Here is a 25,141-nt window from a genome sequence, read left to right as displayed (position 1 = left end):
TGCCACCTAGAGGCGGTCGTGCTGCAGTGCTGTTTGAACCAGCAGAGGAGCCCCTGGGGTATACAGTATACTGAGGTGGAGCCTGTCCCGTCCCACATAAGCTTGTCGATTAGAATCGTCACATGAAAATAGTACAGTGTACAAAGTACAGTGAAATGTTTCTGCCGGCTCCGTGATGTGCTAAAACAAAAGACAAATAATTACAAATTACACAAAAATTATACAGATAAAGGCATGGATGAATTATGCACGGTTGGGTTGTATGGGTTTAGCCTATTATGTACATGCTATAGTTACATTACATTACATTACAGTCATTTAGCAGACGCTTTTATCCAAAGCGACTAACAATAATTGCATTTAACGTAGGAAGAGCCAATGTACTACTACTTGCCAGAACTCACAAGTGCATCTTCTTTCTAAAACAAGTGACTAAGAGCATAATCTAGTGCTGAAGGAAAAGTGCAAGAATCACAATCTAAAGTACAGTGCAATATAATATAATAAGTGCTTAGGTGGGAGGATTGTTGTAGTACTTCTTGAAGAGATGAGTTTTGAGCCTGCGACGAAAGATGGGCAGCGACTCTGCTGTCCTGACATCAGTGGGCAGCTCATTCCACCACTGCGGGGCCAGGACAGAGAAGAGCCGTGACCGTGTCGATCGACCGCAGGAGCCTTGGAGTGACGGGGCAACCAGTCGCCCTGAGGTAGCAGAGCGTAGTGGTCGGGAGGGGATGTAGGGTTTGACCATGGCCTGGAGGTAGGAGGGGGCTGTTCCTTTCATTGCCCTGTAGGTTAGCGCCAGAGTTTTAAACTGGATGCGAGCCGCTACAGGGAGCCAGTGTAGGGAACGGAGGAGGGAAGTTGTGTGGGAGAATTTGGGGTGGTTGAACACCAGGCGAGCAGCAGCTTTCTGGACAAGTTCCAGAGGTTTAATGGCTGACGCCGGTGCCCCCGCGAGGAGGGAGTTGCAGTAGTCCAGGCGGGAGATGACCAGGGCCTGGATGAGTACCTGCGCCGTTTCATTAGTGAGGAAAGGGCGAATCCTCCTGATGTTGTAGAGCTTGAATCTGCAGGAACGTGTGACAGATGTGACATGTGAGGAAAATGACAGTTGGTCATCCAGGGTCACACCCAGATTCCTCGCAGTCCGAATCAGGGTCACCACTGTGTCTTCAATGGTGATGTTCAGGTCCCGGTGCGGACAGCCCTTCCCCGGGAGGAACAGCAGCTCAGTCTTGTCCAGATTGAGCTTGAGGTGATGTGTCGTCATCCACTCCGAAATGTCAGCCAAGCACCCAGCTATGCGTGTCTCCACTTCTGTATCAGAAGGGGGAAATGACAGAACCAGTTGGGTGTCATCGGCATAGCAGTGATAGGAGAAGCCATGCGAGCGAATGACAGAGCCCAGAGATGTAGTGTAGAGGGAAAACAGGAGAGGACCCAGGACAGACCCTTGTGGAACCCCCGTAGTCAGACTACGCGGTTCCGACGTCGACCCTCTCCATGTCACCTGGTAGTTAGAAATATTCCCGGGGGATATCATCTGTCATATGCATTATGGTGACATTATATACACTAGATATGCTCACACTCTAGATGTACACCAGTAATGACACTGTATAGACGAGCTAGTGTAATTCAGGTGCCGGGTGGCCTTGGGGAGGAAACTCTTCCTGAGTCTGTCCATGCTCGCCATGTGGGTGCAGTACCATTTCACTGACCGTAGCAGAGACAACAGTCCATTGCCTGGGTGGCTGGGGTACTTCAGGATCCTGTTGGCCTTGGTTTTGCATCTTTTGTGTAGATGTCATTGAGGTGAGGGGTACGTTCAGCTGACCGTACCACTCTCTGTAGGGCCTTGGAATCTTGTATGCTGCTGTTCCCGTACCCGGTGGTGATGTTCTCAGTCAGGATGCTCACACTCGTGCATGAGTTGAAAGCATAGCCTAGGTCCTACCTGTAACCTTACAGTATAGTTTCACATCGGGAAAGTTGATCCATAATAAAGAGTTATGGTGATGAGGGGCATCTAATAATCATATAAGCTATTTTTCTCCTTGTCTTCTTGAAACAGATAATACACAAAAGGTGAAGCCAGTGTTTTTTTGACCTTACAGTCTCCCATTAATGGCCCCATTTTGATAAATTGAGGGATTGCTTGTCACTACTCTTCAAGTGGTTACCACGACAAAGTGGATAGCTTTAGAACAGAGCAGGCCATGGAGCGCTCATTATGGTTCTTCTCGGTGTTTTTCAGCAAATGCTAGATCCAATCCGTGCTCTAGCAATCCAGGTCCGGCATGCCAAATTTACCCCATAGTATTACTAGCGTCTGGATACGCCCCCATGCATAGTCCCACCTACTCGACAATAATTTGATGACTATCTTGGCATACAGCCTGCTTTTACTATTTCTTCCTTTCAAAGACTAAACTTTAACAGAACTTGAACTTAAAGACACGGCTGGAAATCGCAAGATCGCAGATTGGCATTGCATTGGTTGGAAAATCATATCAAGCGGTTTTGTTCTACACGTGAGACAATTTATGATTTACTTCTGTGTACCTTCATCTCTGCATTCCTCGTTTCGTACACGGATGCCCCCCTTCTTTTCAAGTGAAAGTGCGATGATTCCGTGAGAATATTGCAAGGATTTGTGATGAAGAATCATTCTTTCTGTGCAGAGCAATACTTAGCACTCTGGGGAGGCAGTAAGGACATTTTGACATTGTCTAAGACTTGGTCAACTCTTGTCTGTAATCTTTTCATCTCCTACTTTTTGATGAAATGGTATTGATATTGCAGTGTATTTTGCGGCTCTGTGTTTTGTGGTGAGGTTATTATTATATTATTTTTAATAATTACTATTATTATTAGGCTATTATTTATTTATGTATTTATTTATTTACAAAGTTTGTATGTTGCTGTTGTGCTTCAGCTCACAGCTACATGCCAGATGGTGACTATCACATGTCTTGAGTGTGACAGGTCTGTCTCATTTGAGTCACTCGGGGACATCAGGGTGAAGGTCCAGATTGTCAACCAAGATCCCTCTTATATGTTTATAGCTTGTCATATGATATGAGTCATAACACAGATGGTTCGGTGTGTGTGTTCTAACTGTTTTGTTCCAGGTACTATATTGTTTAACATTTAATCTTTCAAAAGTGGAGCCCATCTCCCCGTGATGGCCACTGACGGTCCAGATCCCTACGTCTTCACCACGGACACGCTGCCCCTCGACTCCCGCTTCCTCCCTCCACTGGCTAATGGGATGCTGGGCTGGAGAGTGTATGATAAGATAATGCATGTGGGTGGAGTGTATAATGGTGAAGGTGGAGACTGTCACCGGGCAGACGTCCCCTGCCCCCTCGCTGTGACGATTGAAACGGAGGAGGAGCAGAGCAGACACACCTACACCCTGAACACCCACAACGGTATACAGACACACCCTGAACACCCACAACGGTATACAGACATACCCTGAACACCCATGACACTATACAGACACACCCTGAACACCCACAACGGTATACAGACACACCTACACCCTGAACACCCACAACACTATACAGACTCACCCTGAACACCCACAACGGTATACAGACACAGCCTGAACACCCACAATCGTATACAGACACACCTACACCCTGAACACCCACAATGGTATACAGACACACCCTGAACACCCACAACGGTATACAGACACACCTACACCCTGAACACCCACAACAGTATTGGGTTTTTCCAGAAGTTGTGCACTGGCATGTCGTGTGGTTCCAATGTTTCCTCCCACTAATTAACCTTCATACTCAGTTTGTTGTTGCCATTATGCACTACAGATTTGAACACAGCTACTGTAAGCTAGTAACCTCTACATATTCTCTCTCTCTCTCTCTCTCTCTCTCTCTCTCTCTCTCTCTCTCTCTCTCACTCCGTTCCCTTGGTCCACCCCTCAGGTGTTTTCACTCATTCTTTTAGCACGGCTAACGTCACGGCCTCGCAGTCTTTCTACGCGCACCGACGCCACTCCAACCTGCTGGTCATGGAGGTTCTGCTGGCGCGCCAGAAGGCCTCGCGTGACGCCATCACGGTGACGCTGAACAGCTCCTTCACGCCCGACAGCAAAGACATTGTTTTCCAGTCTGCGCCAGACTATAAAGGCGGGAGGTGAGGACGACGTCCACGCGGAGATGAAGGGAAGCGCGCTCGCTAATAAAAAAAACGCACAGTGGGCTTCCCTTCCCACAGTGAGCTTCCCTAAAAGCATTGAATCATGTCGGACCTGTTCTGAGTACCAAGAAGCTCTCGCTACGAGAACTTCTGGGAACAAGCTATGATATTCGTGGACACGATTGAGAATCCGATCGTATTTTAAACCAGATGCTGATTGGCGGGCGCAGTTAGTAGGCTGTGAGAGGCTCATTTGGCCTCTGATTGGTCATTGACCACAGATTTCCACTTTTCAATTATTGCTGAGTCCAGCTCAGCAACACTTTTCAAGTACAGTATTGCTAACGGGTCTTGCACTCTAGCGAGCTGTAGGTAGCATATCTGGCACACAAGGTACGATTTTAATATACTCGCATTTTACTTTTTTTCACTCAGGCACATTTACGGACAGACCACTGCTGCCGAGGTCCCGGGGGGCACTTGTCCCAGCGTGCACCTCATCTGGACCCCTTTTGCGTCCTCGCTAACATTGCTGCCCGAGCAGAGCCAGTCTCGCTGGGGCTTCATCGTGGCGGTGTCCGACAGCGCCGACAGCGCGGAGGCCCACTACGACCAGGGCCTGGAGCTGATGGCGTCCGGGAGCCTGCGGCCCTCCCACCAGCGGGCCTGGGACGAGCTGTGGTCGGGGAGCCTGGTGGAGATCACTGGCCCCGACACCCTCAGCAGGGCTCTGATTGGCTGCATGTTCTACCTGCTCAGCGCCTTCCCCTACCTGCACGAGACCTCCGACGGGTTTGGGGGCGTCAGTCCTGGCGGGCTCTCTAATGGAGGGAAGGGGCAGGACTACTGGGGTCACGTGTTCTGGGACCAGGTGAGGCCGGCATGTCTGCTGTCACCTCAGTGAGGCACTCTTTGTGTAAAATGGTTTGTTATAAAGATATCAATGAAGCTGGGTGTGACTCGCCGCGCCCCTCTCTGTTCCCTGCGTAGGACACGTGGATGTATCCCAGCATTGTACTCTTCTACCCTAAGCTAGCCCGGGCGGTGCTGGAGTACAGGGTGAGGACTGTGGATGGCGCCAGAGAAAATGCTCAGAAGCAGGGATACAAGGTATTCAGAAACTCCGTCTCGCCATTTACATCATGAAAGTGTCTTCCTGTCAGTGTAAAAACTAGTGTGTCCTAACCCACCTTCCTGTCAGTGTAAGGACTATTGTGTCCTAACCCTTGACGAGCGGTGATCATCCCCTCTGTATGATGGTTTCCATTAGTCTTCGACATGTTTGTGGAATGCAGGCACCAAAGTGGAGAGATAACCGTTTTTGCCTTTGCCACGTCTTACAGAAGAAACATTTCACAATAGATCAGAGCAATAATCCGGGAACTGACTCTTTTTGGGTGAACAACTTTGAATCTGAATGGCAGCTCAAGTCCTGCCCTGATCCCACCTCGTTTTCACCCAAAAAGGGGGTGTCCACATTGGTGTGCATGCGCGTACTTCCTATTTACTACTGACAGGCTGGTGTCGTCCTGACAGGGCCTCAAGTTCCCGTGGGAGAGCGCGGTGTCAGGGACGGAGGTGTGTCCAGAAGACATCTATGGGGAACAAGAGATCCACATCAACGGAGATGTCACTCTAGCCTTCCAACACTACCTTCACCTCACACAGGTATTTCCTTATCTGGGTAACGAGCTGTTTAGAACAGTTGGGAACAGTCACCCCTGCCCTCTCCTCTAGCCTGGCATCGCCATCCTGATCATGTGAGCTCACATTCTGCTTCTCTCCGCAGACCAGTCTGATAACACTCAAACAGATTTCCACCAATCTCAACTGTGTATCTAATATGGGCTGGGTTTAATATGATGACTGTACACACTTGATATGATGATACAATGTTTCGTTGCTCTGATTGGTTGTAGGTCTATCCAATTGTGTACAGAAGCATTTTGCTCCATGACCTTTGATATTGCCCCTTGAAAATTGAAAATAAACAAAATAAAGAATTTCCAGACCCCTCGCATTTTTGCAAATTGGGTCTGGCAAAGCCAAGCTAACTATCTTCTGCCCTGATTCTGAAACGGTCTCTCCTGTGTGTCTGACCGGCCCAGGATCTGTCCATTTTTACGGAGGGCCTTGGCAGTGAGGTCATTTGGGGCGTGGCTGATTACTGGGTTTCCAGGGTAACTTGGAGCTCAGAGGAGGAGAGCTACCACATCTTGGGTAAAGTTACACTGAACGTACTGCGTTTGCAACGAACTCCTGAAATACAGTATGAGAAACCACTTTACAGCCCAATACTTAATCTAGTTGACTACTGATATGCCTCGCCAACAAGCACGTTATTGAAGTGTGAAGTCTGTTGTTACGCACTAACATCTGTCAAAACATATTAACTCATTATTATTACACAGTCAAATGGCTTTTACGACAGTGTTATGACTGTCCAGCATGTTTGTTTTCTGTCTCTCAGGTGTCATGCCACCTGATGAGTATTACTACAATGTCAACAACTCTGTTTACACAAACACAGTGGCCAAATTCAGGTACCAGAATGCACACTTACACCGAGTAAGAACCAAAATTCACATAAAAGAAATAGTTAGACTCTCTCTCTTCCTTTCCCACTCTCTCCATCTCTCTCTCCCTCTCTCTCTCCATCTCTCCCTCTCCCTCCCTCTCTCTCTTCCCCCCTCTCTCTCTCTTTTTCTCTCAGTCTCCAGTTTGCTGTGGAGTTGGCCGGCCTCCTCAATCACCCTGCACCTCCAGAGTGGCAGCAGGTGGCTGACAGAATCAAAATCCCCTTCGACCCAGAGCTGAAGTATCACCCTGAATACGATGGCTATAAGAAAGGTGAGTTGCAGTTTCTCTAGCTATCTATTTACCCTCTTAGTAAATAGCCCCCAGAACATCTAAAACCTATGAAGTAGTAGTCTCGCGGTGACTCGTGGGTCCAAGGAAGTAGTAATGTTTTACATTTCTCATTTCCACCTCTCCCAGGTGACGCAGTGAAGCAGGCAGACACGGTGATGCTGGGCTATCCTCTGGGTCTGCATATGACCCCGGAAGTCAGAAGGAACGACCTGGAATTCTATGAGCCTGTCACGGATCCCCAGGGTCCAGCTATGACATGGGTAAGATTAGTTACCTACTACTACTACACTGCACTGCACTGCAGACAACACATCTACGGTACTGTAAGTGCTACAGTTAGATCTAATGCCTCCACTGTGTGGTGTCTCTGCCCTCTGAAAGGGCATGTTTGCAGTGGGCTGGTTGGAGCTGGGGGAGGCTGAGAAAGCTCAGAAGCTGCTTCAGAAGTGCTTCAAAAACATCCAGGGACCATTCCAAGTCAGAGACATATCTTTTGTCCTATCTTTCGTCCTTATCTTGTCCTACTTATTGGTTTTGTGCTCTTGCGCACATATCTCTGTGTGTGTGTGTGTGTGTCTAATGTGTTTGTTCTGAATTTTCTCTTAAGGTATGGAGTGAATCATCTGACGGTTCTGGCGCAGTGAACTTTCTCACTGGCATGGGGGGATTTCTGCAGGCTGTGCTGTTTGGATACACTGGCTTCAGGTCGGGCACACCCTGTCCTAAAGTCGCAACCTTTTAGTCTAACAAAATAACATGAACTGTTTTGCTCTATGATTTTTCGTTTTCTTTTCTCAGAGTAGAGAAGGACTGCCTCACCTTTTCCCCACTCCTCCCTAGCGACATATCTCAGCTGTGTATCCGGGGCGTAAGCTACCTGGGCAGTAAGATGGATTGGTTGGTGAGGGGACAGGAAGTGTGCGTCATTCTGAGGGAACGGGACGGCGCCAGACCGTGCGCTCTGCAGGTCATCCTCAAGTCCTCGGGGACTAAAATCCCTCTTCATGCAGGTGATCCCATATACAGTACATATAGCCTCAAATGATCAATGCTAAAATGCTGATGTTTAGGAAACATGCCATATTCACAAAATGTGGAGCACTATTACACATGAGTTTAGAGTCAGGGGTGTAGTGGTGACTAAAGAAGTGGTTATACTCTGACTAAAGAATTGGGTATACTCTGACTTAAGAAGTGGGTATACTGTAGCAGAAATTTTACAGTTTTTACATTAGTGGTATTTTAAGAACTGTGGGTCCATAGATAAACAAGTGTGTACTCCGTATACCCTCCACTACACCACTGGTTAGAGTAGTTCAAATGTAATGGAAACAAATATGAATGTTTACAAATATGAATACATTGGTTATTGGTTGTGTTGCTTCCACAGATCAACCTGTGACTTTTCCTCGAGAGGCTGGGAAGATCTGCAGAATGGATTCAGTCTTTTCCTGTTGGCCTATCTGAGGACCATGGCCTACCTCATCTTCTGCCTAATGATGTGGATGTGTCTCATGATTGGGGACTCAAACACCATATATAAGGCTCTCATCTATGTGTATAATAATGACTCTTGATATATTTTTTTTTGAAGACCTGCGACGCTAACATGTTTACATTTCCGCTTTTGACGGTGAAATGTTTAGTTCAACTTAGCTCTTGTGAAGGAAGGACGCTAATAGAAGGTTTAATGTTTTAATGGACCCGTATGAGGCCATAGCTCTTACGGTGGGACGCTTATTTACAGAAAGTTTGAGGAATGTAATACCATGAAAAACGGAAAATAAAACGATTTTACCAGCATTAAGTTGCCAGTCACTTTCTATACGGGGATACGTTACAGTAAGGAACGCAATGGAGCTTCACCTCCAGCCAACCTGCTCTATCGAAGGTTACAACGAACGAAAAGGACGACTTCCATGGATAAATGGACATTTCTACGGATATAAAGGAACACTTTTATGGATGGACAGGAAAACTTTTACGGATGAAGAGGATAAGAGCAGCGTTGAGTTTGAAGACGGCGTGGTAAAAGGAGCAACAAGAACAAAGGCTGACGGAAATGGAGGGAACCAATGATACTTTGCGCGGCATGGATAATGAAGAACAGATTGAAGTTCGCCAAAAGGTAATTCAAGAATACGGAGAAATGCTCGAAATAGAATCAGAACAAGCTGTCAGACAAGAACTAAAAGAGACTTTGCAAAACAAGCAGAGAAGTCTTACCGAACTTACCAAGACGGGGTCACGGGCTTGGACACGGCGTGAACGGAGCGCGCCCTTCATGAACCAACGCACCAGTGGGTCCTCACCTATGGTGGAAGAAACAAAACCCGCGTGATGGGCAGAGATGGCCGCCAAGTAAACCTTAACGGTACTGGCGGACAGGCCCTTGTCCAGCAGAGATTGCAGAAAGCACAAAACTTTCGCAGCGGAACACTGGAAAGAAATAACGCGCTGTTCGGCGCACCACCTCTCAAACACACACCACTTAATGGAGTATTGTGCCCGCGTAGCCGGCGCCCTGGCATTGAGCATGGTATCAATCACACCCGGCGTGAGTTCACTCACGTCCACATCCAATCTCCGACAGGCAAGGCCCACAGGGCCGAACAGATCAGTTGGGGAGCGGACATCCGCTCGCGCGCTCGGAACCAACGGTCCACGCACAGGGGAATGTGCCGGACCGGCCCGGAACGGTGATTCCACATACCATTTCGAGTAGGAGTGATCCGTACTCGTAATCACCCCCGGACAGGCCAAGCCCACAGGGCCAGGCGGTCCGGATGAGAATGAAACACTTGCCTGTGCGCCTGGGAAACAAGATCCCTGCGTCACGGGAGGGGCCAAGGCTGCTCCGAGAGGAGTTGGCTGATCTTTGCCAGCCACGGTCTGCCTGACCAGCGTGGCGCAATCAAAATCAGCGATGGGCCCTGCTCCCAAACCCTGGCTAGAACATGCGGGATCAGGGCGATCGGGGGAAAAGCGTATAGCAGTACGCTTGGCCATAGATGGGCTAGCGCATCCATCCCGAGGGGCGTGTTGGTGCCCAGGGAAAAGTACAGGGGACACAGCGCGTTTGTACGGGGTACAGAGCAGGTAGTCGTCGATATACGCCAGGATTCTGATCCTCCTCAACCTCAGAGGTTGAAGGGCTGCTTCCACGCACTTGGTGAAGAGCCGGGGGGCAAGGCTGAGACTGAACGGAACCGTCAGGTATTCGTAGGCTACGCCCCGATAAGCAAATCTGAGAAAGCGCCTGTGTGCAGGAATTATGCTTATGTGAAAATACGCATCCTGCAGGTCCATTGACGTGAACCAGTCATTGGGGCGGACCGAATGCAACAGAACCTTGTTCGTGAGCATTCTGAACTTGTAGCGCCGCAGATGACTGTTCAGGACCCTCAGATCCAGAATGGGTCGTAGCCCCCCCCTTTCTTTGGCACGAGAAAATATCTGGAGTAGAAGCCGATGTGGCTGTCCGCCTCCGGAACAATTCGTATGGCCCCTTTTCTCAGGAGAGACGAGATTTTGTTCCCCAGTACCAAGGCTGACTCCCCCGCAGCCGCCGAAAACATGACCCCTGCGAACGGGGGTGGTTTTGTGGCAAACTGAAGCCTGTAGCCCTGTGAGACAGTGGCCAAGACCCACGGGTGGGTGGCATGCGCGCCAGTTCTCCACCCGTTCTGCGAGGGGACCCCGAGAAAGGGATTCCCCCGACAGGGTGACCGCCAGAGGGGCAACGGCATCCTCTATCGGCGGAATGGGGAGTCGCAGGGACTTTATAGGTTTCATTTCTTTTGACAACATGGTGACCTGCGCCCTCGACCGCGAGCGGTCTGGATGCGACAGGTCTGACACGTTTAATGTCTGAACATGAGACACATTTATGGGTGCTTGGTGAGAACATGAACTCATCCTCGCGTCTAGTCCCAACAGGGAGCGAGGGGAGAGCTCTGGGCCGGAGGGGAGACTGTTCTCCGGTACCTCCGAGGCAGCTCAGTCTCACCAGCTTGGAGGCTGGAACTCCAAGCTCGGGGGGAACACAGAACCCTGGCAACAAGCTCCCCCGGCAGCGGAGACCGCGACCGCTACTGCAGTTTGCGTTTGTTGGCGGAGCGGGGGGAGGACCGTCCTTAGCCGGCCGGCCAGCAGGGCCCCCCCCTCTCCCCTTCTGCTTGGGCCACGCTCTGCCCCTCGAGGCGGAGGAATCTCGTGAGCGGAAGGAGCCTGACGGATCCGACGGCTGAGCTCGAGGGGGTGCAGGAGGAGCCTGGGACACACGCGGACAGCTCTGTCTGTCCTGCACCGGTCCCTTGGGCGGGACGGGCTTGGATTTACGGGGGAGAACTGAATTGAGGGATTCTCCCTCTTTCTGCCTTTTCTCCTCAGTGGCACGTCATTCAGTCAGAGCCGGTCCGAACAGGACGTGGGGGTGCACCTCTGCGTCAGTCAGTTGGGACTTTACCCTCTCTGGGAGGGCAGTGAGGTCCAGCCAGGCCCGTCTCTCACAGGCCACGACTAGAGCCATGGTCCTCCCGGTGGCCTGCGTCGCTCCGTCCACCGCTCCCAGGGTGTAATCCTGCAGCACACGGATCTCCGAGAGGAGGGAGGAGGTGGGCGAACGGCCTTCCTGCAGCAGAGCAGCCAAGTCGCCGAGAAGCTCAGCCTGGTAGGCCGCAAGGAGGGCGACTGCATTCAGGGCACGTGCAGTCTGGCCGCAAGACCGGTACACGCGGTGATTAGCCCCGGAGATAGCTTCCATCGCCGGAGGGAGGCGAGTCCCGCGAGACAAATGGTGCGCTACTTCGGGCTCCACCGACGGGAGCTCAGTGAGCCCCTCCTGCTGCAAACCCTGGGCATCAAGGTTGGAGAATCCCTTGATGGGGATCCTACCTGACTGGGGCTGAGCCCAGTGCATCTTAATGCCCGCGACAAAGTCAGGGTGCAGAGGAAGGAGTTGGCGAGGGAGCGGAGTGGCGGAGACGAGGATCTTCCCCTTGAAGATACTCCGGCGACCCTCCTGGGGGTCTAGCGGAGTGGGCCAAGGGACCTCGAGCCTGTGGGAGGCCCTCCTACAGAGCTCCAGAAAGGAGAGATCCGGTTCTCCAGGCTCGCTTGCAGGGCTGTCGCGACCGGATTGTCCCGGGGGAGGGAAGTCATCCATCCCCTGATCTGGGAGCTCATCCTGCACATCAAAAGGCACGCTAGCCTCGTCTGTGAGGTCGTCGTACGGGATCGCGAGGACCTGGCTCGGTCCCGCCATGGGGAGGAGCGAGTCCCCAGCCTTCATCCTCTAGCCCCGTCGAGGGCACGAGCGGCTCCCCCGGAGGGGGACTGCCGTCGGTCGGCTCTCCATCCCCAGAGGATTGGCCAAATCCGGGGGCAATGGGAGGAGAGGGGGGTTGCTCCCTCTCGACGGTGCAAGCCCTGAGCAGCCTTCTCTCCAGGACCCGTGGAGTGAGCCCGGAACACGAGACGCAGGACAGGCTGTCTTTCAGGGCAGCCTGCGCATGGGAAATACCCAGGCACCCTACACACAGCGTGTGTCGGTCCTTGGCCGCCAGGTAATCACCACAACCCGAGGCACAAGGCTTGTGATCCATCCTGAAAACTTTCTGGAAGAAAGGAGCAGACAGAGATGTGACAAGAAGAGATCCAAGAGAGATCCAAGAGTTAAGTGACAAGCCGGCAGGCCGGAAAAACTCCTAACCAAGTTAGCCCGGTGTTGGGGGAATATAACGTTAGAGGGGCTAAACGCACGTTAGCCGAGCTAGGTAAGCCCAGTGACTCCGTAGAGTTTTGGGCGAACGTATCTAGCTAGTCGCAGCACCAGTAAAAACTACCGTATGCTTGCAGAACATAGCTAGCTAGCCGCGAAACCAGTAAAAACTACTGAATGCCTACAATGGCTTCACCAGCGGGACACCGGTAGTGTATGTCCCGGGGGGCTGTGCTAGTGGGGTTCCGCACTGTGGGTCGGCAACCTCGAGCAGCAGCAGGGAGGCTAAATGAGCTATTAGCTAAAATAGCGGGGGAAAAACTGTGCTTTTATCAGGTTCCGCACTGTCGGTCGGCAACTGTAAGCAACAGCTAGCTTCACAGAGAAGGCACAGTCTAAGGAACACTGAGCCGCGCTCTTCGACTGGAAAATAGTAACCAAACGGCCACTGAATCCGTCTGCGAGCCGTTAAGCGACACAGTACCTTTAGAGCTGGCAACTCAACAGCCCAGTCCCAATGTCCACCCTTGCAGACTCACAGACTTAAGGGCGCGCCCCCGCGAAGTCTGCGAGGGCTTAGGGGTGTCCCAATGTCAAATCGGCAAGTGCATGAGGGCTCTCTGGCAGACATTTTGAGCCCTTTATGTCCCCTTACCGTAAGTCTGCACTTCTGCAGACTTCGCCTGAGGGAATTACCCACAGTTCATATCGTTGTGACGTGAAACACGGGGTTACCTGAAGAACAGCCAATAAACAACCACGGACAGATCAACCAACCCTAACGTTCACGTTACAAAACAAAATATGTTTTCATGTTTTCAGCTGGACTTGCTTATCTGCACAAGTAGCCTTATAATTATTTTGGTTTCATTATTTTTAAGTATGGGTTATTAACCCAATGGGTTTGTATAATGTGATTTGTTTAAAAATATGTAGGCTATGGTTATAATTTACATCGATTTCTGTTGCTCTAAATCATATGATTGCCCAGTTAAAAGCAGTGTTCTTTGAATTGAGATCTCCAACATGAATATGGAAAGAGTTGTGAGGTGCAGAATGTGTATTATCATTCTTAAGTAAATACTTGTGGATTCATCACAAACAATAATGACAGGCAGTAATGTAGTTCGCATATGACCACAAAATGAAATGATTTCAACAAGTTGAACAGACATGTTTTGAGGGTAACACAGAGAGTTCTGATAATGTAAAGGGGATTTGACTCAGCCCAAAATTTATTTACACGAAGGCCTACAAGAAAAACATGTAAAATTGAAAAATTGATTTAAAAAAAAAAAAAGCCCCACATAGTAAGAAATATGTTTTCACGTCAACGTAATGTGATGTCGCAAGTGCTGTCCCATTCCTTTTTATACCAATTCAAGCCCTTGCAGCCTCTCGCACTCAACCACTTTACCAGGTGACGTCAATAAGTCTGTGAGGGCTCAGGGCTTGAGGGTTTAGGGGGGACATTGGGACTGGGCCCGTAGGTTCACACAAAACTGCACGGGGAAGAAAGCGAGAATGACGTTTGGCGCGGTGACGCAGGTATATAACCTGGGAGGGCGGGGCCTCCTGTCACGCTTTGCCAGACGTTGTATAAAAGCTTCCGTCGTATGGTCCGCGCAAGCGCATTCCATATGTGAAACATTGAAATGAATGTTTGAAAGATAACTCGCTTTAGGTGTTTTCTTATTCTTTGTAGTTTGCTTCTCAACGTCGAAGGTAACGCAATGCGCGTTTTATTTGTTTTTAGAAATGCGCGTGTGGGAATAGCAGACTATGGACAATCACTTATTGTCGGCTAACGTTAGCTTATTTAGCTAGCTAGCTAATGTTAGGTAGACCTATGTGTCATTACACGTTGCCTCCAAAATCATGAGTATTCGGGAGCAGAGGTGAGTCACGGTGAGTCACCTGCCAAGGGGACTGTAGATGAAAAAATCTACCGGCCAAGTATATTTTTTTTCAGATAGCCTTCCGAAATCTAGTCGCCAATTGGAAATTTTACCTGCATTTGGCCGGTGGCAGGTGTTAATTTTCAGCCCTGTTCGGGAGTGAAATACGTTAGGCTACAAATATAGAAACAACTGTATCTAAACAGTAACGTTAGCTTTCTAATCTAACGTTAGCTAGGTTAAGTTGGCTGAACACGGCGCTTCCCATGTTAACGAAGCCATGGTGAAAGCAAACGGTACTGTTTAACTGGCAAAATGGCTTTTCCAGTAACATTAGCTATCTATTATTGGCAAATGCAGAATGTATTATTTATTTACATCAATATTGGCTAACGTTAGCTAACTCTCTAGATGGCTTGCTAACGACACAATTCTTTGTCCTGTTCAGGCCTCCACCATGAGCTGCTCTGTGTTCTCCACCACTCTTTCTCTCATGCAAATGTTCAATGACAAAATTGATGAATATGTTGAAGACATCAAAACTGACCACATGGTATGGCTCGAGGAGATCCAGCCGGAAGCCACCTGCATGTTCTCAAGGTGGGATATCGATATCTAGTAGTATACCCTCAGCAAGCAGACTGAAAAACTCATCCACTTAAAATTATCCACTTAAAATTATATCCACTTCTTTAAAACACCACTAATGTAAAAACGGTCACTTTTCTGCTAGAGTATACCCACTTCTTTAGTCACAACTACAGCCCTGTGAGGAGGGGGCGTAGCTCCACAAGTTACACACACTGCTTATTAATAGTGAATTTACAACACCTGATGTTGATTGTCGAACTGCCTACTTTTCTTCACATCCCAGTGAATTCAGCGCAGAGCCCGAATTGATGCCAAAGACCCCATCACAGAAGAAAAGCACTCGTAGGAAACGTGTATCTTTGGGACGGGATGCAAGTCGCGTGAAAAGACGGTAGGTTAACTCTACTTATCTCATTCTTCACTTAGTAACCCCAATATTGTGACACCTACTTGGACATATGAGTACAGCGTCCCAATTAGGTGATCCCCATTTGGTGAGTTTCAGCTTATCGATCTGTCTGTTTTACATTTTGGTGGGCATCTTTCATAGCCTTGTGAGGCCATCCTGATATTGCGAATTTGCGACCTCACATTTTTACTTGCAAATTACTCAGGATACTCTCGATAGACAATTTTGAGCCCAATCAGAAAACGATCTTGCCAATCAGCGTTGGTTCTGAGGAATTTACAAAATATAAACAGCAACGCTGGACGGGTTTATGACGGCGAGAAGCGTTTGAAATTAGCGCGTCATAGACCTTTACAGATTTTTTCCTGATGGTTCATCCGATCACCTGCCAATTATTTTTGAAAGTGCCTGCCCTTTTCCAAACGGTTTCCAACAGAGTTCCCAGATGGTTATATGAAGCAAACCACCTGGCACATCAGGTTACATCTTTCATGGGTTCCATGTTTTTTCTTTCCTAAAAGTACAGTAGAAAATAATACATTTTACAGTGTCTTCACGCTATCCATTTCGCTATGAGTGTTCCAAAAAGGCTACTCGCTTTGGTGTCTTACGTGTCTACTTTTCTCTCAGATTCTCTAAGGGTAAGCGCAGCAACCTGCGTCGTTTCTCAGTGACAAGTTCACTGAATCTCATTCCCGAAGATGCCCCAAAGTCCCCCGCCTCCGAGGTCTTCGCGGAAGAGCCCAAACGCAACACTCGCCGAAACAAGCAGGTGCAGTCCGAGGAGGACGCAAGACCGCCCTTGCGAAGCGGCCGCAAGGCGGCGCAGAACTCCGTCCCTGATGGCAAAGAGCCGGAGAGTGCGCCGAGCGCTCCAAGCACATCCCACACTCCGCCACAGATACAGATACTGTATCTGGTGAAGATCTCCGCCGGTGAACGCGAGTCCGCCGAAATGTGGGTGTCCAGGTCCCCTCCGCAAACTTCAAGCACATCCCACCCTCCACCTCCCATACCGATGCTGGAAGCCGCGGTGAGGATCTCCGCCAGTGAACGCCAGTCTGCCGAAAAGCTAATGGCTACTTCTCCTGGCTGTACTGCTACAAAGATCACCATAGCTGGCTCTGCGGCCCGGTCATCGCGCCGGAGCTCCGTCCGCCACTCCCTCACCGTGCGCCACTCCCTGGTGGGGCTGCGCCACAGCATGACGCAAGAGTCGTTGCGTCGCGCCTCCAGGCGCTCTTTTCTGAAGATGAAGGCGCGCATGGGCAGCTCCACCTGCAGCAGTAACGTTAGTGGTGAGTAGTAAGCCCGGGGTGGTCGCAACCTAGACGTGAAATCTGGAAAGACTGATGTTAATGTGCTATATTTATTTAGACTGACAGTGTAAACAACAACAACCCGTAACGCATCACTGTTTATCGAGGAGCAGGCAACATGGATTACGTGTGGTATCTTATGAATGACAAAAACATTTGTTGTGAATGCATCTTTGTGTGGCTAGTGAGGTAATCCACTTTTGTTGTTCAGCCTGTTGACTGATGTCATCTCTGCAGATGTTGTCGTAGTGTCAGATGAAGAGGAGGAGGTGGAGGAGGAGAAGGCAGAGGGGTAAGTGATTCCCTTAATTGTTTTCCACAACATCGTTTCATGCCTGGTGAAATGTTCTTTTGTTGCATAGTGTAGTTGCTGGTGGAAGAGGGGAGAAATAATGTTTTAAAGCCCCAAGTGAAGTGAACCCAGGTATTGACAGGTTTTAACGGTAGCCTATCTACTGTTTGCAAGTTTGTGTAATAAACTATTTGTTTATCTTAGGCTGTCCGAGCAGCCAGCAGGTGCAGAGGTTCAGACTGATATGGGGAATACAGAGGCTCTTCCAGATGTAGAGCAGGAGAAGAGCCCAGTCGTTCGTCTGACCCGGTCTAGGGCCCAGAACACTCCTGTAATGACTGCCACAGCCTCCATCATCAACAAAGACAAGTGCGGCACACCAGACTCGGGATCAGGTACTGTTTATCACACCGCGTATTGCGTTGCACACATTACCTTGAGGTTTTGTAGTGAAATGGCTGCTTAATTGTGGACTAGTCTTTCATTCATAGTGAATAAATGACTAAATATAAACATCCTTAATTTGTTCATAGATGGCAGTGGGAAAAAGCTTCAATCAAACTCTACCTCAAGTCTGAGGTAATTGTATGAAGCATGAAAAAGGTCTACATAAAAAATTGTTTTAATCTGATATTTATTTTGAGTTAACAATGTCTTTTTCCTAGGACTCGGCCAACCGCTAAACGCAAAGCAGCAGATGCTACAGAGGATTTCCTAAGCCCGAGGAAGAAGGCCTCTCCCCCCAAGAAAAGTCAGACTGTAAGTTCAAGAGAACATTCTGTCTGGAGTTCTTTTAACACTGTTGGGATGGGCACTTTGCTACTGTTCCGAGTAGCTTTGTTGACTGTCATTTATAATGTTTTTAAATGTCTGTTTTGTGCTCAGGCAATAAGGCCGGCCATGAGGTCCTTCCTTCACACGGTGCAGAAGAACCAGCTTCTGATGATGACTCCCAGCTCCACGGGGCGCACCAACGTGATGAAGTCCTTCATTAAACACACCACGCCTCTCAGAGTTGACATCAAGGTGCGTCGGGCTCTATATAGACCAGCTTTCTTTGCGATGTGTTCATTTTGTGGGAATAGCTGGGATGTTTGTCAACGATTAAAGCTAATACTGTTGAGTACTTAACCTGGGTCGATGCTGAAGCGGATCTTTCTCTTCCTCCCCAGTCAGGCAGTGGTGTAGTGGTAAGTGTTAGTGGAGGTGATGATGTGGTTGGGAATGTTGGGTTGTATTTTGAGTCACCTAATGTGTACACACATCGTCCTCCCCTCCCTCTCCAACTCAGTTTGTGATATACAGGTGATCTTTGATACCACGGAACACTTAAGGCAGTGGTTTTGTGATATCGAGGAGATCTTTGATACCACAGAACACTAAGGCAGTGGGTTTGGGTGTCTTGCCTAATGTTCCTATGATGACGTAGTGTTAACATACCACTGTTAAATCTATTGCTGTTTGCACAGCTGTGAATAGAAGATGATATTCAGATCACCTGTTATGACCCGCCAACCCTTTTCTCATTAATATTACTCACTATTGTTGGATTCCACTTTATATTTCCCTTGTGATTAAAACAACTACCACCACTGGTTGTCAATAAGTTAGAACCCCAATTACTGTAGAATCTGTGTATGTCTGTTAGGGTTGCAAAATTCCAGGAATATTCACAACTTCCTAAAATTACCAATGGGTCAATTTATTTCCATTCATTCCCATGGGAGGTTTGTGAATATTCCCACAATTTTGCAACCCTACTGTCTGTATCTGTGTCACTCCACTAACAATTCTTTTATTTTAGGAAAGAGAGCGTCTGAAGCTGGAAGCTCTTAAGAAAAAACAGGAGCAAGAAGAGGAACGAAAAAGGAAGATGGAGACGGAGAAGAAGAGGAAACAGGAAGAGCTGAAAAGGTTTGTATAGTGCAGAATTTTTCAAATCAAATTCAAAATCTACAAGAGGCAAGTGAAGGGCAGGTCTGTCACTAATTGGTGAGATTAACCTGTTTTACAGGACAAGCCAAGCCAAGTTTTTTGTACAGCACATTTAAAATAACCGTAGTTGACCACGTGTTTGTGTTAAATCATTTCAGGAAAAGGGATGAAAGACTGAGGAAAGTTGTTGAGGCTCGAATCAAGGAGGAGCAGAGAGACGAGGAGAAGAAGAAGAAGATCGAGCAGAAAATGGCCCAGATTGATGAGAAAAATGACAAGGTTGGTAGGGGGCTAGGACCCTGGAATAGAACTAAAGTTACAAACGGCATTGGTGTGAAAAGTAGTGCTGTGCATCTTCACTGGACTCACGAGTCGATTACGATGATCCTGTCAACGATTCGATATCACGATGCATTAGTGTGCGCTGCATCCTCAATTTTCTTTATTACTGCACATGGCTTATCCATGCCATCAACGGCTCTCACTTGTCACTGGCTAGTGTAACGAGAACCCCCGCCAGGCCAAAAATAAGTTTGTTTTAATGCCCAAATTAGCGTACTATAAGGTTTCTTTTCTTTTCTCGTTTTTTATCTTAAGTCAATTTGGTTTAACATGTCTAAAATTAGCATCTGGATCTGACAGCGTGAGAGGCTGATGAAATGAAAAATATTTTCAGTTCATTATGAGACTGGTGGGACATAATGGATCTCTCTAGCTACATACATACTGCAACCACCGTCTTCTATCGTAGCTATTTAGATATCTACCCGGAAGTTATTTAGAACATCCAGCCGCGGCCGGAAAATCAACAAGCCACTACAATCAATAATGAGCTATAATCAATTATGGACCGTCACTGCAGAATCATCTGCATCGCAATGCATCTTACAAGCAATTAGTTTCAACACCCCCAGTGCAAAGGGGCTCATGTTCTCCCTGTTGTATCTCAGCTGCGGGTGGAACGCTTGGCAGAAGAGAAGGCCAAGAAGGTGGCGTCTACCAAGCGCCAAGAAGAGCTGGAGCAGAGGCGCAAGCTGGAGGAGGAAGCGAGGAGGAACAAGATTCAACAAGCTGTAAGAGCTGCTGCCTGGCAGGTTTTTGTCATTGGTCAATAAGATCCGCTGAATGTACCTGTATGTGATTGTTAATGTCACCGTTCTTCTGTGTGTCATTAACGTTATCCTCCTTCTGTGTGTGTGTGTGTGTGTGTGTGTGTGTGTGTGTGTGTGTGTGTGTGTGTGTGTGTGTGTGTGTGTGTGTGTGTGTGTGTGTGTGTGTGTGTGTGTGTGTGTGTGATAATGTCACCCTTCTATGCATTTGTGATTAAGGAACACGGCAACTTGGGGAAGATGGCTAATAAGCTAATTTACACCAAGTAGGCGTGTTCCTTTAAAGTCACCCTCCTATATGTGTGTGATTGTATTAATGTCACCCCTGTTCTGTGTGTGTGTGTGTGAAATTGTTAATGTCACCGTCCTGTGTGTGTGCGAATGTAATAACGTCACCCTTGTTCTATCCAAGGAGGAGGAGAAGCGTCTGCAGGAGGAGCAGCAGGCCAAGAGGAGGGTGGAGGAGGAGCAGGAGAGAGTCCGCAGGCTGGCGGAGGCCCGGTGCGCGCTGGAGCTGAAGAAGGAGCAAGAGAGGGAGATTGAGAGAGAGAGACAGGCTGCAGCTGAAAGGTTAATTTCTGCCATTGTTGCTGTCCCTTTTTCATTAACAGTGTTGTCCTAATCCTGTTCAGTCGGCACTAACTTGTTCCCTCGCTTTCAGAGAGCGAGAGGAACGAGAAAAGGCCCTGGCTCTCCAGAGGGAAGTGGAGAAGGCTCTCCGGGATAAAGAGAGGAGAGAGCTGGATGAGTGGAGGAAGAGGGTGAGTTCCAAGAAGGAACCACACCCAGAATCAAGTTCAAGGCTTTTATTGTCATGTGTATTTATAAAATACAATGAAATGCACTGTGCCCGGCACTCTCAGACATCAAGACATGACTTAAGACATTACAACAATGACAGGAGACGTTTACAAAATAAGACATTAAGACACTATAGACACTACGAAATACGATAATAAGAAATTAAGACATTACAAAGAGACATTAAAGTAATCGTATGCGTATGTTCACAATTCATGGGCCTTTGGTAAATGGCCGTGTGCGTGTGTGTGTGTGTGTGTCTTCCACCAGGAGGAGGAGCAGCAGAAGCGGGTTGAGGAGGAAAGAGCTGCTAGACTGAGAGAAGTCAAGCAGAAGGAAGCTGCCGCCGCGCTCGCTGCTGCGCAGAGCGCTCCCTCCGTGGACCAGGTGAACTGGCGCTTTCCTCGTACGAACAGGGTTCCCAGGCCATGGGATTTCTGGAATATCATGGAATTTTAAAAAGTCTATTCAGTCATTGAAAGTCAGGGAATTCGATATTTGACTTGGAGTGGGAACCCTGTACAAAGTATTTTAGATTGTTGAGCTGAATCGTTTTTTTCTTCCTGTCATTTGACTGGGTTTAGTGGTTTGTTACTGATGAAAATACTAATTTTACAGCATTCTCTAAAGAAGGCACCTGGTTTCAACATTACTGTAGACATTGAGGTATGGGATCTTGCATTTCTAACATCCACATCTAATACATACAATTGGCACAACATTTGAGTGGTGAGGTCTGATGTCATTTTGTAGGCTGAAAAGTTAGCATCGCCTCCATTTGTGCTGAGTTCTAAACCCCTATGGGAAACATGAATGGGATTTGAGAAAAATGCCAAAAATAAGGTGTGTGTTTAACAGAGACTCCCAGACTGCAGTATCGCTGCAGGTGGGTTTTATTAATTTGGAAGTCTTTAGTTGGTTCTAGTTAGTTTAGATCTGGCAATGATGCTAACTTTTCATCCTACAAGATGAGGACATCACCTCAGCACTCTATGAAGTTATATGGGTTGACTGGGATTAGGATTGTTTGTTACTGATAAACTCTGCTTTTACAGAGTTCTCTAATGAAGACCCCTGTAGGGAAGGGCCCTGGCTTCAATGCTACTATAGACATTGAGGTATGAGTTCTTGCATTGCTAACATTTCACCACATCTAATACATATCTACATATTGAAAGCAACACGGATGTAATTAATGACTAATTTGTGTAATAACTACCACTTTTGACCTCCCCTGCAGCAGTCGCCACAGTCTTATGACCTCACTCCAAAGGGTGGCAACAAACCAGTTGTTGTGAGTTCAAACCCCGAGGATTATGGGATGGACCAAAACAGTGACGACTCTACTGATGATGAGCAGGCACCAAGGAAACCCATTCCGTCATGGGCAGTAGGTGTGTAGGATGACAGTTAATAATATATATATTTATTGTTTATGGTGATGCATGTCTCACAGCTGTAAGTAGCTCTTTAAAAGACCATACCGGTCTAAATAGAATTTGATCTCCTTAAACTAGTCATCCAATTTATATCAAATTACCGCAATCCATTTTCCGAAGTAAAGCTCATGTTAAAAGATGTTTGCATTTTCGTGTTTTAATTACATTTCAAAAGTTGAACATGATGGCTTTAAAACATATTTTTAAATTGTTCCCTCGTTGCGCTGACAAACTTGTCCCAGTTAGTTTCAAATAATTTTCTGTAGTTTTTATGTTATATTATTTTCGTTCAAATTCGTTGAACTCCTGCGCTATATTCTCTAATCCACCTACGCTAGATTCTCTACCCAGCACTCTTAGCAACGGCTGCCATGTTAACAGGAAGAAGACAGACCGTTGGCATAGGCTGTGCAAAGAGGGTTAAAACGAAAATAATAACTACTGAAAATTATTTAAAACTAACCGGGACGAGTTTGTCAGCACAACAAGGGAACAATTTAAAAATATGTTTTGAAGCCATCACGTTCAACTTTTGAAATGTAAGTAAAACACGAAAATGCAAATGTCTTTTAGCTTGCGCTTTACTTAGGAAAATGGATTGCGGTAATGTGATAAACGTTGGGTGAGTAGTTTTAGGAGATCACATCATATTAGACCGGTAGGATCCTTTAAGGGATAATCTTCATAATTTGTCATGTTTCTGATATTAAAGGAGTAGTAATGGGAAAATGCATGTTTAGCCCTTTTTAAGGTTACTTATGATCATATACAATGGTTCAGATCAAAAAGTTGACAAAACTAGCACTTTTGAGAAAGTCATAATTGCTGTACCACCGTTTAGGTCATACAATGGATGTGGGTGGGCACCGAGAAAAATCTTTCAAAAACATGTTAAACTCTCGATTTCAAAGACGAGAAGCTCACTGAGGGGGTAATTGGTGTCCGTTGGTGTTCTGACATCAAATTCGCTACAAAGTATGAATTCTGTAGGGTTTTATTGATCATTTTATGAAATCCATTGACTTGTATTGAAGCGACCGTTGTAGATGTGTAGATCAATCCACAGAGGGGATTCAGGAAGCGGAACTACTTATGGCATTGCGCGAGATCGGAATCAGTTCAAGCGAAAGTTTACACACGTGCTGCTACTAAATAGTTCTATGCTAAATATTTTAAGCCTTTCCAGATGAACTAGAATCTTACTTTATGGCGAGTTATATGTGAGAACGCCAACTAACACCTCGGTGAGTTTCTGGTCTTTGAATTTATGTTTTTTCAATGATTTTTCATGGTGCCCATCCATTGTATGACCAATACAGTGGTAGAGCAATTCAGACTTTCTCAAAAGTGCTAGTTTTGTCAACGTTTTGATCTGAACCATTGTATATGATCATAAGTAACCTTAAAACTGAACTAAACATGCATTTTCCCTTTACTACTCCTTTAATCACATTTTGCTGTGTTATCAACAATAGCATGATCCTCTCCTGCAATACTGGATGCTAGCTGACTAACGACAAGTATTGCTAATGAGTCAAGCTGTCTAACATCTGGCACATGAAGTGTGATTCAGGCTACTTGGATTTTCTTCCTTGTTAACTCATTTCACAGAGTTGGCTTTTCTCCTTTACTGGACTGGATGGGTTTTTCATTTGGTCCCGGCTGTATGCTCCCGATGACATTACGGGCCTGCATGCTTGGTTCTGTCGGTGGGTGGTTATAAAGATATACAAAGAATAAGATTTTCTGTAGGTGTAGGTAGGTAGGAGTGCCTGATCGCAAAAGTTGTTTCAGCAGCCTCCCACGCACCATAGATGTGGAAGTCTTATGTTGTGAGGGTCAATTTCATACTGTTTGATACTATTATGCCTACTTTTTGCTACACATTTTGATTACACTGATGATGTTTGTTCTTTCACCTTAGGCGTCAATCTGAAGCAGTCAATTGAGCAACAATATTTCAACCCCCTGGACTTGCACGCTCACTTTGGAGATTGTGAACCACCGCAATTGGAGAGCATTTTCTTTAAGAGCAAGCCGCGTTATTTCAAACGCACAAGCTCTGCTGTTTGGCACTCGCCCCCTCTGAAGGGAACTCTTCCTTTTTAATTAAACACTGGCCTGGGCATTGGTTGTGATGGTGATGGTTTTATGCACAAGCTCTGCTGTTTGACACTGTCCTGGGTGTTGGAGGTTTTGTCCATTTTATTATTTTCATATCTTGTATAAAGTTTGTAGTCTCTGGAATAAAATAACTTATTATTGTACCTGTATGTTGTCATTACTCATACATTGATTACTCATTACTACATTACAATAATGTTCATGTCAAATTGCAATTTGCAAATCTGACATTCACTACATCTCGCCATAGAGGGGTTGTCCAGGATGGGCTTCAGTTTGTGGGATTAATAGTTGACTGTATTAAAGTTTCTTCCTCATCCTCTCCAGTGAAATAATATATATTATGGATCAACTGTCCTGTCCTACGTCATCTACAACAGCGCATGTCGTTACGCGTTCAAATTCCTGGTATGTGGGTAGGCCTACCATATAGGCTACATGGCCAATAAAACGGA

General features: G+C 47.2%; 2 protein-coding genes across 3 annotated transcripts; both read left to right on the top strand.

Moving 5' to 3' along the window:
- Positions 1 to 3,190: 3,190 nt before the first annotated feature.
- On the top strand, positions 3,191 to 8,624 carry pgghg (protein-glucosylgalactosylhydroxylysine glucosidase; the record flags this gene model as incomplete). The annotated part of the gene is made up of 13 exons (XM_084452473.1): positions 3,191 to 3,440; positions 3,963 to 4,173; positions 4,612 to 5,047; positions 5,167 to 5,286; positions 5,713 to 5,844; positions 6,285 to 6,396; positions 6,647 to 6,719; positions 6,890 to 7,026; positions 7,174 to 7,307; positions 7,429 to 7,524; positions 7,655 to 7,752; positions 7,846 to 8,057; positions 8,464 to 8,624. 13 exons carry the CDS (start codon positions 3,191 to 3,193, stop codon positions 8,622 to 8,624), a joined length of 2,172 nt encoding a protein of 723 aa, XP_084308599.1.
- A 5,869-nt stretch (positions 8,625 to 14,493) lies between these two features.
- Positions 14,494 to 24,688, top strand: LOC311320624 (inner centromere protein-like). Of its 2 annotated transcripts, XM_084452419.1 has the most exons (20): positions 14,494 to 14,677; positions 15,116 to 15,267; positions 15,542 to 15,649; positions 16,298 to 16,965; positions 17,224 to 17,278; positions 17,483 to 17,673; positions 17,812 to 17,857; positions 17,944 to 18,037; positions 18,164 to 18,304; positions 18,451 to 18,468; positions 19,083 to 19,192; positions 19,372 to 19,492; positions 20,164 to 20,286; positions 20,735 to 20,892; positions 20,984 to 21,083; positions 21,394 to 21,510; positions 21,742 to 21,789; positions 22,179 to 22,241; positions 22,364 to 22,517; positions 24,487 to 24,688. In XM_084452419.1, exons 2-20 carry the CDS (start codon positions 15,125 to 15,127, stop codon positions 24,669 to 24,671), a joined length of 2,643 nt encoding a protein of 880 aa, XP_084308545.1. In that variant the 5' UTR covers positions 14,494 to 14,677; positions 15,116 to 15,124; the 3' UTR covers positions 24,672 to 24,688. The 2 variants fall into 2 exon arrangements, with proteins under 2 accessions (XP_084308545.1, XP_084308546.1); XM_084452420.1 differs by lacking the exon at positions 18,451 to 18,468.
- The last annotated feature ends 453 nt before the right edge of the window (positions 24,689 to 25,141 follow it).

This window comes from Borostomias antarcticus (assembly GCF_949987555.1).
Source record: "Borostomias antarcticus genome assembly, chromosome: 18".
Classification (NCBI taxonomy): Eukaryota; Metazoa; Chordata; class Actinopteri; order Stomiiformes; family Stomiidae; genus Borostomias; species Borostomias antarcticus.
Note: the sequence above shows the minus strand (reverse complement) of the source record. Positions and strands in the feature narration are given on the sequence as shown.

Bases quoted from the DNA above. Each gene is read 5' to 3' on its own strand.
- LOC311320624 (XM_084452419.1), top strand. From the start codon at position 15,125: ATGAGCTGCTCTGTGTTCTCCACCACTCTTTCTCTCATGCAAATGTTC. The intron at 15,268-15,541 runs GTGGGATATCGA...TTCACATCCCAG, and splicing joins GCCACCTGCATGTTCTCAAG to TGAATTCAGCGCAGAGCCCG. The intron at 22,242-22,363 runs GTATGAGTTCTT...CCTCCCCTGCAG, and splicing joins ATGCTACTATAGACATTGAG to CAGTCGCCACAGTCTTATGA.